The sequence below is a fragment of the Bufo bufo genome, chromosome 2, assembly GCF_905171765.1.
Source record: "Bufo bufo chromosome 2, aBufBuf1.1, whole genome shotgun sequence".
Taxonomy (NCBI): Eukaryota; Metazoa; Chordata; class Amphibia; order Anura; family Bufonidae; genus Bufo; species Bufo bufo.
Genome location: NC_053390.1, coordinates 197,725,229 through 197,740,923, shown reverse-complemented (window position 1 = coordinate 197,740,923; position 15,695 = coordinate 197,725,229). Strand labels below are relative to the sequence as shown.

The window sequence follows — 15,695 nt, the reverse complement described above, 5'->3', positions numbered from 1 at the left end:
TGCCATTTTGGGTGGGCACTGTTCCTCACTCGCCCTGGGGATACCCTGGGTCATTTTTGTTTATCCCATAATAGAACAGTCCTATCCTTGTCCATAATATACTTTGCGGAGCGGACGTACAGAAATGGAATTCCGTTTTTTATGCAGTCCCATTGAAGTGAATGGATCCGCCTACAGGCCGCAAAAAAAGGTCACAGAAATAGAAAAAAAATAAGTTCTTGTGCATGAGCCCTTATTGTTAATAACCCAGAAGTAGAGATCAAAAGTGTATTCCGGGGACTAATGTGAAGTAACAGAAGGGTCAAACATTCTTTACTGATTTTACCCCCTGGTGCTGCGTCTCTTGACTTCTTGGGCTTGGCTCACTGGAAATAGTTTGGACTTCCCGCTCACTATCTGAGGCGGGACTGCAGCCAGTGATTGGATGAGCAGACGGTCCCAGTCATTTCAGGCAAGTCGAGCCTAAGACCAGGAAGTAGATAACAGCGAGGACCGGAGCGGCAGTTGAACAGGAGCGTTGGGCGATCAAGAAGTTGAGTAAAGATTGTTTGTTATTTTACCTACTCTGACCCTGTTTTTTAATAAAATGGAGTCCCTGAAAGCCCTTTATCAAAATGTTTTCACTCAATTCAAGATTGTCAGCCATTAGGATATATTGAAGAATGGTTTTCTGAGGTTAGAGAGTCACTTTTGTTGAAATTTACTGAACAGCAGGCAAAGTGCATCAGCTGAAATCCATTTGCCCATCTAGAAAAGTCAAGTACAGTATGTTTACTAAGCCAATTGGAGTCGGCTTTGAGCCCCCTTCCCAGTTTCTCCAAAAGGTAGTCTGTCATCTCCAAAATCAAAGTATGCTTACCGCCATGTAGGGCAGGTGCCAGAAAACATAGCCTTACTTTTCTGGTGGAAATCTGCTCCTGTAATCCTGAGCCATGCTTCTTCTTACTTTTATACAGCTAAGGTTTTCAGAGCACCGTGGGTAAGGACCGCTTTGTTTGGTGCCCCTGAATTAGCCTGTGTCATTGCTACCCTCTCTGAAATCTCGGGGACTTTAAATCAAACCAGGGGAGAGGCCTGGCTGGCATTACTGGTGTGCCCTGCCCACGGTGAACTGAAAACCGTATTTGCACAAAATAAGGACCAGATTTTCGCAAGAAAAACGTGATTATGTTTCAGGGCCCTTACCCTACATGGTGGTATGCTTACTTTGAAACCGATTTTGGAGGCGGCAGACTCCCTTTAAAAACAAATGAGGGGCCTTGGGCTGCTTTTCTAATATTTAATACCTACGTAATATATCTAGCACCCTTTTGTACTCATAGTAAGAGGAGATATTGGCGACTTCGCTGACCCACTCTTGTGAATGGAAAGGAAACAAACGCTGGATATTTCTTATCTCTCTACACAGATATTCCAAGGAGAGTTAAATACTTTTTATAATCTCTCTGAACAGTCTGATTAAAGTTCTTTTCCTACAAAACCATGATGTACTTCCTGTCATACACCGCATTTTGGAATGAAAACTCCACCGATAATCCAAGAGCGTTTACAAATAACGCAAAGTGTTTTAGGAGCCGATAAGATCTATTAATTTGATTAAAAGCTATTTTTCACTGGGTTAATGGTGCATTTATTGCTGGCGTCCATGCTCAGTCATATGGCTGATGGGAGCTCGGAGAGGCGGGCAGGCTGTGTACATATTTATTGCATGCATTCATATCTCGCAATTAGAACGCCAGGTCAGACCTGCAGAAAATAAATAGAGCGGGGTAAACACGAGTTCTACTGCCACCTAATGGCTGAATGATGGAACTTTATTACCATCAGATTCCCAGCTTTTTCCAGGAAAGTAAGTCTAAATACAGTATCTGTTGTCTAAAATGCCCCTTGTAATTTTACATCGGAATCTGCTTTTTTGTGTTCCCAGGTTTTTAAGTAAAGTAAGCCCTCATGCACACAACAGTGTCTCTATTGTGGTTCGCAAACCAAGGAATCCACAAAAACGCAGGCACATTCCATGTGCAATTAGCATATTTTTTTTACTCCCATCAGTAGAAATCACTATTCTTGTCCACAATACGTACAAGAATAGGACATGATCTATAACCTGCAGAACGGAAAAACGGATGTGAAATGAATGGTCCGTGTCGGTGTGCAATCCACAAAAAAATGCTGATCAGACACGGATGCCTAAGGGTACTTTCACACTAGCGTTTTTCTTTTCCGGCATAGAGTTCTGTCCTAGGGGCTCAATACCGGAAAAGAACTGATCAGTTTTAGGCTACTTTCACACTTGCGTTGTTCTTTTCCGGCATAGAGTTCCGTCACAGGGGCTCTATACCGGAAAAGAACTGATCAGGTATGTCCCCATGCATTCTGAATGGAGAGTAATCCGTTCAGTTTGCATCAGGATGTCTTCAGTTCAGTCGTTTTGACTGATCAGGCAAAAGAGAAAACCGTAGCATGCTACGGTTTTATCTCCGGCTAAAAAAACTGAAGACTTGCCTGAATGCCGGATCAGGCATTTTTTCCCATAGGAATGTATTAGTGCCGGATCCGGCATTCAGAATACCGGAATGCCGGATCCGTCCTTCCGGTATGCGCATGCGCAGACTGAAAAAAAGGTGAAAAAATAAATGCCGGATCCGTTTTTGCCGGATGACACCGGAAAGACGGATCCGGCATTTCAATGCATTTTTTCGACTGATCAGGCATTTTTAAGACTGATCAGGATCCTGATCAGTCTTACTAATGCCATCAGTTAGCATACATTTTGCCTGATCCGGCAGGCAGTTCCGGCGACGGAACTGCTTGCCGGATCTCTCTGCCGCAAGTGTGAAAGTAGCCTTATCCTAATGCATTCTGAATGGAGAGCAATCCGTTCAGGATGCATCAGGATGTCTTCAGTTCAGTCTTTTTGACTTTTCAGGACGGAGATAATACTGCAGCATGCTACGGTTTTATCTCCGGCCCAAAAAACTGAACACTTGCCTGAATGCCGGATCCAGCATTTCTTTCCATAGGAATGTATTAGTACATTCAAATTGCGCAGACCTTTAAAAATTTGAAAAAAATGAATACCGGATCCGTTTGGCTGGATGACACCGGAAAAACTGATCCGGTATTGCAATGCATTTTTCTGACTGATCAGGATCCTGATTCTTAAAAATGCCTGATCAGTCAGAAATTTTTTTTAAAAAATAAATACCGGATCCGTTTTGCTGGATGACACCGGAAAAACTGATCCGGTATTGCAATGCATTTTTCTGACTGATCAGGATCCTGATTCTTAAAAATGCCTGATCAGTCAGAAAAAATGACATGCCTTTGCATACAGTTTGCCTGATCAGGCAACGGAACTACCTGCCGGAATCAAACAACACAAGTGTTAAAGTAGCCTCTTTCATGTTTTTGCCCAGATAAGATGCGGGTGCGATTTTTCCGCGCGAGTGCAAAACATTGTAATGCGTTTTGCACGCGCGTGAGAAAAATCGGCATGTTTGGTACCCAAACCCGAACTTCTTCACAGAAGTTCGGGTTTGGGTTAGGTGTTCTGTAGATTGTATTATTTTCCCTTATAACATGGTTATAAGGGAAAATAATAGCATTCTTAATACAGAATGCATAGTACAATAGGGCTGGAGGGGTTAAAAAAATAATAATAATAATTTAACTCACCCTAATCCACTTGATTGCGCAGCCCGGCTTCTCTTCTGTCTACTTCTTTGCTGTGCACAGGAATAGGACCTTTGATGACCTCACTGTGCTCATCACATGGTCCAATCACATGGTTCATCACCATGGTGAGGGACCATGTGATTGGATCATGTGATATGACGTCACCACAGGTCCTTAGCCGGCAGCTCAACATTACAGAAGAAGACAGAGATCCGCAACTACGCGATTAAGTGGACTCGGTGAGTTAATTTATTTTTATTTTTAACCCCTCCATCACTATTTTACTTTGCATTCTGTATTCAGAATGCTATTATTTTCCCTTATAACTATGTTATAAGGGAAAATAATACAGATCGGGTCCCCAGCCCGATCGTCACCTAGCAACCATGCCTGAAAATCGCACCGCACTTGCTTGCTTGCGATTTTCATGCAGCCCCATTTACTTCTATGGGGCCTGCGTTGCGTGAAAAACGCAGAATATAGAGCATGATGCGATTTTCACGCAACGCACAAGTGATGCGTGAAAATCACCGCTCGTGTGCACAGCCCCATAGAAATGAATGGGTCAGGATTCAGTGCGGGTGCAATGCATTCAACTTACGCATTGCACCCGCGCAAAATACTCGCCCCGTGTGAAAGGGGCCTAACTTAAGCTACGTTTTTGTTCCTCTGTGACAGCAGAACTACAAAAATGCATCATCTTTCTCAGAAACGTTATAGTTTATAAACTGTTCTTGATTCTAAGTCGAAAAACAAAAAAATGACAGAATTTCACTTTATCTTGTTCTCTTATTTCGCAGATTGGATCCTTTTTATTATTTTACCTGCTGTTGTGTATCGCCACTGTGTTATTAATTAGTTTATTAGTTTATTAGTTACGTGTGTTATTCATTTCCAGGATACAAAACCTGAAGAGACTGACGCTGATAAAACAAGGCCTGAGGAAAGCAGATTGGAAACTTCAACCAAGTCCCCACTGAACAAAAGGGTGAGCCATTAAATCCATATGCAGTACAGATGCCCATGTAGTCCCCTGTGGCTCGGAAGCTGCAGGGACTTTGTATGGCGTGTGTGGTGCTGTATTATGTGGTTATTAGCATTGTTTATAGCAGGGATTTTCTCTGTAATGCGGCAACTGATGGCGTATGCATCTCTGAAATCGGAGGCATATAGTAGTTCAGTAGGACACCATAGGAGTCTACTCACAGGTCACACGGGTGTAATGCGGCCACATGGGTGATGCCTAATAATGTGTTAACTCAAGCTGTTTTTTTCCTGTTTTTCTCAAAATAATTTACCGGTATTGTAATTTAAGAAAAAATAATTACACTGGCCTAAAAGGACATACCTACAGAGCAGTAATGGTGTGTCGCCATTACTGCTGCGTGTGAGCGTATTCTAATTCTAGTCACTAATAATACATTTGCCAAAACCTTCAAAGGGGCATTCCAGGATTTTACTATTGATGGTAAATTATTTCATCAGGCCTTCAATATCTAATTGGCAGGGGTGCAATACCCTGCACCCTCCCTGATATGCCTTTTAATTGTAGCTTTCATTCACTTTACTAGGAAGAAGCACCCTATATAAAAAAAAAATTGGGAGTGGTACATACCTTATGGTAATAAAAGGGTCAGGAACTGAAAAAAAAACTACGTCGAAAGCATTTAAATTACTAAAGCGAACAAGCACTTAAAAAAGTATAGGGAGAAAAATAGAATGTGTAAAAGACAGATAAGGCAGCCGAGTTGGAGACAAAGAGGCTCGTAGCCAAAGAGAGTAAAACTAAGGCTTATTGCACACAAACATGTGCGCTCCGCGGTCATATTGTGGACCGCACATGCAGATCCGCAATACACTGGCACCGTTCTGTGTGCATTCCGCATCACGGATGCGGACCCATTTACTTCAATGGGTCCGCAAATCCGGAGATGCGGAATGGAAGCACGGAACGGGACCCTACAGAAGCACTACGGATTGCTTCAGTGGGGTTTTGTCCCGTACTTCCGTTCCGCAAAAAGATAGAACATGTCCTATCTTTTTGCGGAACGGCCGGATCGCGGACCCATTAAAGTGAATGGGTCCGCTATCCGCTGCGGCTGCCCCACGGTGGGTGTTCGCGCAACACGTCCACGGGGTGCACACGTTCTTGTTCAAGAGGCCTAACCCTAAAATGTTCTTCCAGTGTTTAAATGGTAAAAAGTTTAAACCTGAAAGTACAAGTAACAACAATAGTTCTTATCTTTGAATCTGTTCTTCCGAGCTCTGCAGAATCAAACAGAAGGGGAGGTCCACTCCCTCAGCCAGACAACAGTATATTAAGTTGATTTGCGCTGCTCTCTGGAGAATATCAAGCTATGAGGACACCTTCCTTCTCCCTTCTGTGCCATCAATCACTGGTTCTTCTGACAATCCTCTATCTTTCACCTCCTCTGTTGGTGCACACCAATAGTGCAATATTGCCACAAGAATCTTATCTGCTCGTGCAATATTCTAACATCCACTACAATGAGACTCATAGCACAAATGTCTTTCTTATAAATCACAAATAAGGCCTTTTTAAGTAAATGATCTCACCACATGTGAGCACCAGGCACTGCCTACCAATTTCACACTTGCGTTGTGAGGATCCGGCAGGCAGTTCCGTTGCCGGAACTGCCTGCCGGATCCGGAAATCCGTATGCAAATGGTTCTCATTTGTAGACGGATCCGGATCCGTCTGACAAATGCATTGAAATTCCGGATCCATCTCTCCGGTGTCATCCGGAACAACCGGTTCTGTTTTGCCAGAACACTAGGTACCGGATCCGGCATTAATACATTTCAATGGAAATTAATGCCGGATCCGGGGTTCCGGCAAGTGTTCCGGAATTTTGGCCGGAGAAAATACCGTAAGAGGGACTGAACTGAAGACATCCTGATGCATACTGAACAGAATGCTTTTCATTCAGAAGTCATTAGGATAAAACTGAAGCTTTTTTTTCCAGTATTGAGCCCCTAGGACGGAACTCAATACCGGAAAAGAATAACGCTAGTGTGAAAGTAGCCTAAGCCTGAAGCGCTGCATAGCTAGCTGTACATACGTCCGGCTGCCACTTGGTGTACATGCTCCCATCCACACCATGCAGTTTCTCTGGACTGATATGATCCTTAGTGTGCACTTAAGGCTCATGCACACGAAACCTTCTTGTGGATCTTACCCAGGGTGCCAAGAAGGTTTCGTCTTCATGGCTTTATTCAAGGGCGTAAAGGCAAAACTGGTCAGGTAAAAGGGAAAGAAACCTTTTAATGCGTTTTACGAAGCTTTATTCTGTGAGTAGAATAAAATTGGGGCTGTTCCCTATGTCTTGTGGATCTCACCCAGGGTGCCTTTTCCATTGTTTTGTCCTCTTAAGGCAGACTAAGGCCTCATGCACACGACCGTTGTTTTGGTCCGCATCCGAGCCGCAAAAGATGCGGACAGCACAGAGTTCCGTGGTCCGCAAAAAATATATAACCTGTCCTATTATTGTCCGTTTTGCTGGCAAGAATAGGCAGTTATATTAATGGCTGTCTGCGCCCGTTCCGCAAATTGTGGAACGCACACGGACGCCATCCATACTTTGCGGACCTCAAAACACACAACGGTCGTGTGCATGAGGCCTAAGGATCATATCAGTCACATCCAGAAAAAAACTGCATGGTGTGAATGGGAGCATAGAAACCGGGTGGCGGCTGGATGTGTGTACAGATTCCAAGACTGTAATTCAGCTTGCACGCTGTGCGGTGCTTGAAGCTTATTCGGTGTCAGTGCGATCACCCACATGTGGTGAGATCGTTTACATAAAAATACCTTATTTGCAATCTATAAGAAAGACATTTGTGCTCCGAGTCCAATTGTAGTGGATATTTGAATGCAAGTCGTGATCGCAGGGGCTTGTGGGGTCTTGTAAAGCTAGAGCACGACATCAGGAACTCTATGCTATTTTGTTTCTAGATACATGCAGTATTCTACTCACCGGACCCCTGATCACATTAGGCACTGCCGGGTGCCACCAAACTCCATGGACTCTACTTCTCCCTTCTTTAGTCTGGATTCTTTTCCTCCAGATCCGCCCACTCAGTGTGTCATACGGAGTTCGGCACCAGGAGAGACAGAGTTTCCACCAATGGTGATCTACCCCAACTTCAGAAAAAACACTTTATTATACTTACAAAATAGAATAAATAAAAAGTGCATCAACATTAAAACTTCGCAATCCGACCCCGGTTTCTCCTTAGCTTTCTCAGGGGCTTCAATTCAAATGAACTTTTTAAACCCTCCCATTCCTCTCATCTTATACACCTTTATTAACCCTTTTACCAAATCTAACTCTCATATTCAAATGCTTTCCACTCATACAAAAAATCCAAAGCTATCTCAATAATAGGAGACCACGTGACATAAATCACCATTGAGCAAGCTGGGATTTTTCTCTGCTCCCCCATAATACCTTATTTGGACAAATTGGTGATTATCTTGACCAATCTGATATGGGATTTCTCTCTACTTGTTTAGCTAACAGCTGTTCCTCCCGATCCCGTGTCCCCATACACGTGTTCCCAATGAGGAGGGGCACTTTGGCGGCACCTTATCTCCTGTAAGAACATCTGGCATGCTAAAATCTAACATAACTGATCCTTCTTTCCCTCAGCATCTGCTGTCCGGGGAGAGTTAGGACACCCCCTTGAATTACACCCCCCTGTATACACAGAACATAGAGGCTAAAGATTTGTCAGTTTGATCTGGCTCCTCTCCTACTTTGGGGTACTTTTCAGGGGTATCAGTGACTTTGGTTAGATATAATGGAGATGAATCAGAGTTAACTGAACATAACTGTGCATTAGTCTTATTTTATACAGAATAATATGTTTTTCTTATAGGAATTCTGTATGCTTGCCCCAGCTTTTGCCATTTTTGCTACTCTGTTATCAATGTCATTTGTCATAGGAAAGCCTTCAGGGAATCAAATTGCATTTCAGGCGGCTCTAACAGCAATACCGTTAAAACATGGTACAGCTAGCATTTATCTTTGATGGACAGTGATCACTGGCAATAGTGGCTGTCTAGTATTTTATATTTGCTTGGTGGGCTGCTTAGTGAAGTGCTAAGTCTTGGGACACACACAGATATACAGTATATATATATAGATATATATATAGATATATATATATAGATATATACATACAGTACAGACCAAAAGTTTGGACACACCTTCTCATTCAAAGAGTTTTCTTTATTTTCATGACTATGAAAATTGTAGATTCACACTGAAGGCATCAAAACTATGAATTAACACATGTGGAATTATATACATAGCAAACAAGTGTGAAACAACTGAAAATATGTCATATTCTAGGTTCTTCAAAGTAGCCACCTTTTGCTTTGATTACTGCTTTGCACACTCTTGGCATTCTCTTGATGAGCTTCAAGAGGTAGTCCCCTGAAATGGTTTTCACTTCACAGGTGTGCCCTGTCAGGTTTAATAAGTGGGATTTCTTGCCTTATAAATGGGGTTGGGACCAACAGTTGCGTTGAGGAGAAGTCAGGTGGATACACAGCTGATAGTCCTACTGAATAGACTGTTAGAATTTGTATTATGGCAAGAAAAAAGCAGCTAAGTAAAGAAAAACGAGTGGCCATCATTACTTTAAGAAATGAAGGTCAGTCAGTCAGCCGAAAAATTGGGAAAACTTTGAAAGTAAGGGCTATTTGACCATGAAGGAGAGTGATGGGGTGCTGCGCCAGATGACCTGGCCTTCACAGTCACCGGACCTGAACCTAATCGAGATGGTTTGGGGTGAGCTGGACCGCAGAGTGAAGGCAAAAGAGCCAACAAGTGCTAGGCATCTCTGGGAACTCCTTCAAGACTGTTGGAAGACCATTTCAGGGGACTACCTTTTGAAGCTCATCAAGAGAATGCCAAGAGTGTGCAAAGCAGTAATCAAAGCAAAAGGTGGCTACTTTGAAGAACCTAGAATATGACATATTTTTTGTTGTTTCACACTTGTTTGTTATGTATATAATTCCACATGTGTTAATTCATAGTTTTGATGCCTTCATAGTCATGAAAATAAAGAAAACTCTTTGAATGAGAAGGTGTGTCCAAACTTTTGGTCTGTACTGTACATACAGTTCAGCCTGTTAACCTGCAGGCGCTGATCAAGAGGAAGGCAAAAACAAAAAATCCTGTGAGGTAGAAGCCAATTTTCCTCATTTTAGGGGAAAAATTCCTTCCCGACTCTAATCAGGCAATCAGAATAACTCCCTGGATCAATGCTTATCCAGAAATCTAATAGCCTGTAATATTATTACACTCCAGAAATACATCCAGGCCCCTCTTCAGTGAACTCACCATCACCACCTCCTCAGGCAGAGAGTTCCATAGTCTCACTGCTCTTACCGTAAAGAATCTTCTTCTATGTTTGTGTACAAACCTTCTTTCCTCCAGACGCAGAGGATGTTCCCTTGTCACAGTCCTGGGGATAAATAGATGATGGGAGAGATCTCTGTATTGACCCCTGATATATTTATACATAGTAATTAGATCTTCCCTTAGTCGTCTTTTTTCTAAAGTGAATAACCCTAATGTTGATAAATTTTCAGGGTACTGTAGTCCCCCCATTCCATTTATTACTTTAGTTGCCCTCCTTTGTACCCTCTCCAGCTCTGCTATGTCTGCCTTGTTCACAGGAGCCCAGAACTGTACACAGTACTCCATGTGTGGTCTGACTAGTGATTTGTAAAGTGGTAGGACTATGGGGGTCATTTACTATGCTAAAATCCTAAATTAGGAGTATTTAAGGCACAGATATCGGCGCAACAGTTAGTTGCGCCATTATCTGTGGCTTCGCCCTGCTCACACCAGGTCTAAAATTGTAGACGTGAGTGGGGAAGGGGACGGGCCAGCAGGACCGTCTCATTTACCATTTTCTACACCTGTTTTAAGCATAGAAAGAGGTATAAATGTAAGACAGCTTGGAAGCTGGCTTACATTTAGAACTGGCACTGGATGCGCCAAAGTTATGAAGAGGCCGGCACCTCTTCATAACTTTGGCGGATCCACCGCCATTTTAGGACTTTATTAAGGCTGGCGTCTAAAACACCGGTCTTAATAAATGTGCCCCTATGTTCTCATCACAGGCATCTATGCCCCTTTTGATGCAACCCATAATCTTACTGGCCTTGGCAGCAGCTGTCTGACACTGGTCTCTACAGTTAAGTGCTGTCCACTAAAACTTATATATCCTTTTACATGTTAGTTTTACCCAGTGTTTTACCATTTAGTACGTTCCTCACTACCTTCCTGTTTTAGCTATTTAAATGCTTTATTTTTGTCATTCATTGTTCCCTTTACATTTCTGATTATCCACATTGTTTTTTTTTTTCTTGTTTCTCACCCTTTTATTCCCATAAGGTATGTACCTCTCACAATTATAGTTTAGGATGCCTTTTAAGATATCCCATTTTGTGGCTGCATTCTTATTCCCGAGGATATTGTCCCAGTTAGGGTCCATTCACACGTCTGTATGTGTTTTGCGGATCCGCAAAACACGGACACCAGCAATGTGCGTTCCGCATTTTGCAAACCGCACATCGCCGGCACTCTCATAGAAAATGCCTTTTCTTGTCCGCAATTGCAGACAAGAACAGGACATGTTCTATTTTTTTGCGGATCCGGAAGTGCAGATCCACAAATGCAAATACGGACAGCACATTCTGGCCCCATTGAAAATTAATGGGTTTGCACCTGTTCCGCATAATTGCGGAACGGATGCGGACCCATTTTGCGGACGTGTGAATGGACCCTAAGTGAGGCTAATGGCCTCTCTTAGCTGGTCAAATTGTGCTTTTTTGAAGTTTTGTGCCTCCCTGAATGACAATTTGAAGGCCACTATTTCCCAGGTATCCCCCAACCTGCACATCTGTTGCTCTGTCAGTTCTATTGTTTAGTAGTAAGTCCAGTGTGGCCGTCCCTCTAGTCGGGTCCTGAACTAGTTGAGATAAATAATTACCTTTGGTTATTGCCAAGAACCAGTTTCCTTTATGAGATGTACAGCTTTCAGTTTCCCAGTCTATATCTGGGCAAATAAAGTCCCCCATAATAACGACCTCATTATGATTTGTCGCCTCATCTATTTCCCCTAGTAGTAGTTTTTCTTTGGGCTCTGTTATATTAGGTGGCTTATAATAAAGCCATATCACATGTTCATGTCCCTCACTTATATATCTTCTCGGACTGTGGGCTTTAGACAGGACTTTACATAAAGGCAGACCCCTTCCCCTCTCTGGTTTTGACGATACTTTCTAAACAGACTGTAACCCTGTACATTAACTGCACAGTCATAGCTATCATCCAGCCATGTCTAGTTATTCCCACTATGTCTTAGTCCTCCTCACACATAACAAATTCCATTTCACCAGTATTATTAGTCAGGCTTCTGGCATTAGTATACATACAATTACGAGGTTTTTGGATATTTTTTACCCTACACCTTTTTTTATGAACTGTTCTAGTACCTCCTTCCATTCCACCCCTAGTTTCTTTACCTCAGCCCAGGTCACTATCTACACTAACTTCCCCTCCTATAATGTAATTACCCTCCCCCAGTCCCTAGTATAAACACTCCTCCAACCTTCTAGCCATCTTCTCCCCCAACACAGCTGTTCCTTCCCCATTGAGGTGCAGACCATCCCAAGGTAGAGCCTTTAGCTGACTGAGAAGTCGGACCAGTTCTCCAGCAACCCAAAACCCTCCTTCCTACATTTAGATTCAGCAGCGCTACGCTCTTGTCAAAATTTAGCAGATTGGTGTATATAAGAGACAACAAGCCCCTCAGACCCTGTGAGCGAAGGATTCCTATCAAAGGATAAGAAGACATTTTTTTTAATGGAGGTGGGATTTGAGAAACGAGAGTATGATGCAGCTGAATACATTTAAACATGTCACGATCAGGAACCTGAAATTAACCTTTTAACTTGTTAACAGTTTTAAGGGACCCACTAGAGTTGAATACTTGAGTCGCCAACCGAGGATGAGCAAAAACTTGAGTTTGAAATTCTACCTAGGTGAGAGAGGCCAGGATTTATCTCCAGTATACACATTATGCAGTGAAGCAGGGAATCACTTTAGAATGTGGCCAAACTTGTTTAGGTAGCCTAAGAATCGGTAAGAATCGGTTCTGTTACAGACCACAAAGATTGCAATGGCAGAAACTGGGGCAAACAATGTTCAGAGTTGGGTAATGGGGAATAAGATGTCCATCTGGATATAAAACAGAGCCTGCCTGCTAATACTAAGATAAATCACGCAAGGTAGCTCCCGTCAGCTTTTTAGGTCCTTGGATCTTAGCAAGTTTTAATTTAGGTCTACTCATACCCCTTATGAACGATGAGAACAAAGAGTTAACTGAGGAGAAGAAACGCTTGGGTACCATATTATCAGCATGCTCCAATATACAGTATATAACACTTTGGGAAACACTATCATTTTTAATAGGCTGATCTTTCTGGCCACAGAGAGAGGAAGACATTTCCAAATGGTAAATGTATCTTTAATATGTTCTAAAGTGTGGACATTTAGGTCCCTTGTTATATTTAGTGTTGATCACGAATATTCTAATCGCAAATTTTTATTGCGAATATCGGCACTTCGAGAATTAACGAAGATATAGAATATAGTGATATTTGTGGTCAGGGCGACGGCCCCTGGACGTAGGAACTAGAGCTAACCTCTGGCTGGGAAATGCCGGGAGCCCGTAGCGAGGATAGGCCTAAAAGGGGGCCTATCCTAAAGGAAGAGCTAAGAAAAGGGAAGGGAGGGAGGGGTACCTGGCCGCACGTCCCGTCCCCTGACCTGCGTGGCGTTAATATAGCCAAGGGGCGTGGCCTCTGCCCCTCCCACAAATACAGGCTGCACGGCAGCCTTAACTACTTGTGGTCAGGGCGACAGCCCCTGGACGTAGGAACTAGAGCTAACCTCTGGCTGGGAAATGCCGGGAGCCCGTAGCGAGGATAGGCCTAAAAGGGGCCAAAAAGGAGACCCAACCATGCCGTCAAACACTCATTGCACCGTTACAGGGCAAGTGAACAGAAAGCCTCACGGATCCCGATCGGAGGATTTGGATTATCTCTGGAAAAAACACGACTACCTCCAACGTCCCATGCACCTGATAACCTGAGGAGGCATCTGGTGCTTAGACACCGCCCCAATACGAAAGGAGTGAAGCAGACCCTGTTTAGAGTAAATATACACATACCGTTACGACACCCGTTTGAATGAAAAGACCCTTCACGATGGAGGTGCGGGATATACCGTCTTATATCACAGTGACTTCCATCTACCTTACCTCCTTGTCATGTGTACCGCCACACCGTTCTTGGAGATGGTTAACTGCTGATGCAATTGAAAGAGTGTCTGGAACCAGGAACGATTTACTCCTATGTTGACTAACAGATGACCATATACGAGAAGGTCTGAATCCTGAGAGCTGCAGACTGAAACAAACAATGGTGAAACTGTTGGAAGTGCCTAAATCAGGCATCCCAAGCCGCGGCCCCTCAGCTGCCGCAACCACAACCCCCACAACGCCCCGCCGCAGACAGATACCTGCCGGCTGTCCGGGCACCGCGGGAGACACAGCCCCGCAACAGCCGGAGGGCCGCAGCCCATGACCCCCCGGCCCAGATGAACCCCAACCATCCACCAAGGGCCCCGAACGGGCACCAACTATTCCTGGTGGCAAAATACTTACCTCTACTTATTCCCCAGGCCACACTTCCTAATAAGGGCCAAAAGTCAGAACATGGTGCCTGCCGTCCTACCGTAGTAGCAAACTCGGTGAAGTGTAAACCCACCAGGCCTGGGGAACCATCCCCAGGAATACATGGCTATTACGATTGATGAGCTAATGTGCCTGTACTAAGAACAGGACGTACCCCAATACCTGCAGTTGTGACAGCAAATGCTTAAGGACGTGATAAACTATGTATGCTGCGCCTGTAATCGTGATAGGCCTTGCCGTGTCAGGCGACACGACAGACTTCGTACACCTGCGCCTTATTACTGTACCTCCTACTGGAAGATGGACCGATACCCAGGACTTAGGCCGGACACCAACACCCTCAGCCCGAGTTTGTAGATGAAGTAAGCATGCCTGGGAGAAGATGATGTCCGCAAAAGGCCGGCTTGAAATGACTGCTTATAAATAAAACAATGAAACCCAACAACCTAGAAAATAAAAGAGTCAGAGAAAACAATAACGTGAGTGGGACTCTAATGGCACAAGCCACACGTGCGAGCCACCCCAAGAAATTGTATTGCGAGCCACAGATGACCGAGCCATGCGAGCGGGTCTGAGGACAGAAAAGACATGGAACTTACTTGTTGTGGGACCACGCAGCCGGCCTCGACCGGCGTTGTTGTGTGTGTATTTTTTTAATTTTTTTTTTTTTTTGAGAAGCCATACGTGAGACTCAAGTGGCGGAGCCATGCGTGAGAGACTCATGGCAAAACACATGTGTAACCCTAAAAGGGGGAAGCCAAGCGTGAGAGACTAATGGCGGAGTCATATGTGTAACCTAAAACGGAGAAGCCATGCGTGGACACTAATGGCGGAGACATATGTGCAACACTAAAATGAAGCCATGCGTGTGAGACTAACGGCGGAGTCATGCGTGTAAGACTAAATGGAGAAGCCATGCGAGAAAGACTCCAATGGCAGAGACCTGTGCAACCCTAAAACGGAGAAGCCATGCGTGAGAGACTAATGGCGGAGACATATGTGTAACACTAAAAACGAAGAAGCCATGCGTGGGAGACTAATGGCGGAGTCATACCTGTAAGACTAAATGGAGAAGCCATGCGTGAGAGACCCTAATGGCAGACATGTGTAACCCTAAAAGGGAGAAGCCCTGCGTGAGAGACTAATGGCGGATTCATATGTGTAACACTAGAATGGAGAAGCCATGCATGAGAGACTAATGGCAGAGTCATACG

General features: G+C 43.9%; 1 protein-coding gene across 1 annotated transcript in view; it reads left to right on the top strand.

Moving 5' to 3' along the window:
• CCDC60 (coiled-coil domain containing 60) overlaps positions 1–15,695 on the top strand; it is a 230,793-nt gene that overhangs the window by 102,991 nt on the left and 112,107 nt on the right. Inside the window, exon 2 of the mRNA XM_040416015.1 lies at positions 4,577–4,666. Within this exon, the coding sequence (XP_040271949.1) occupies positions 4,577–4,666 (90 nt within the window). The remainder of the gene's footprint in view (positions 1–4,576; positions 4,667–15,695) is intronic.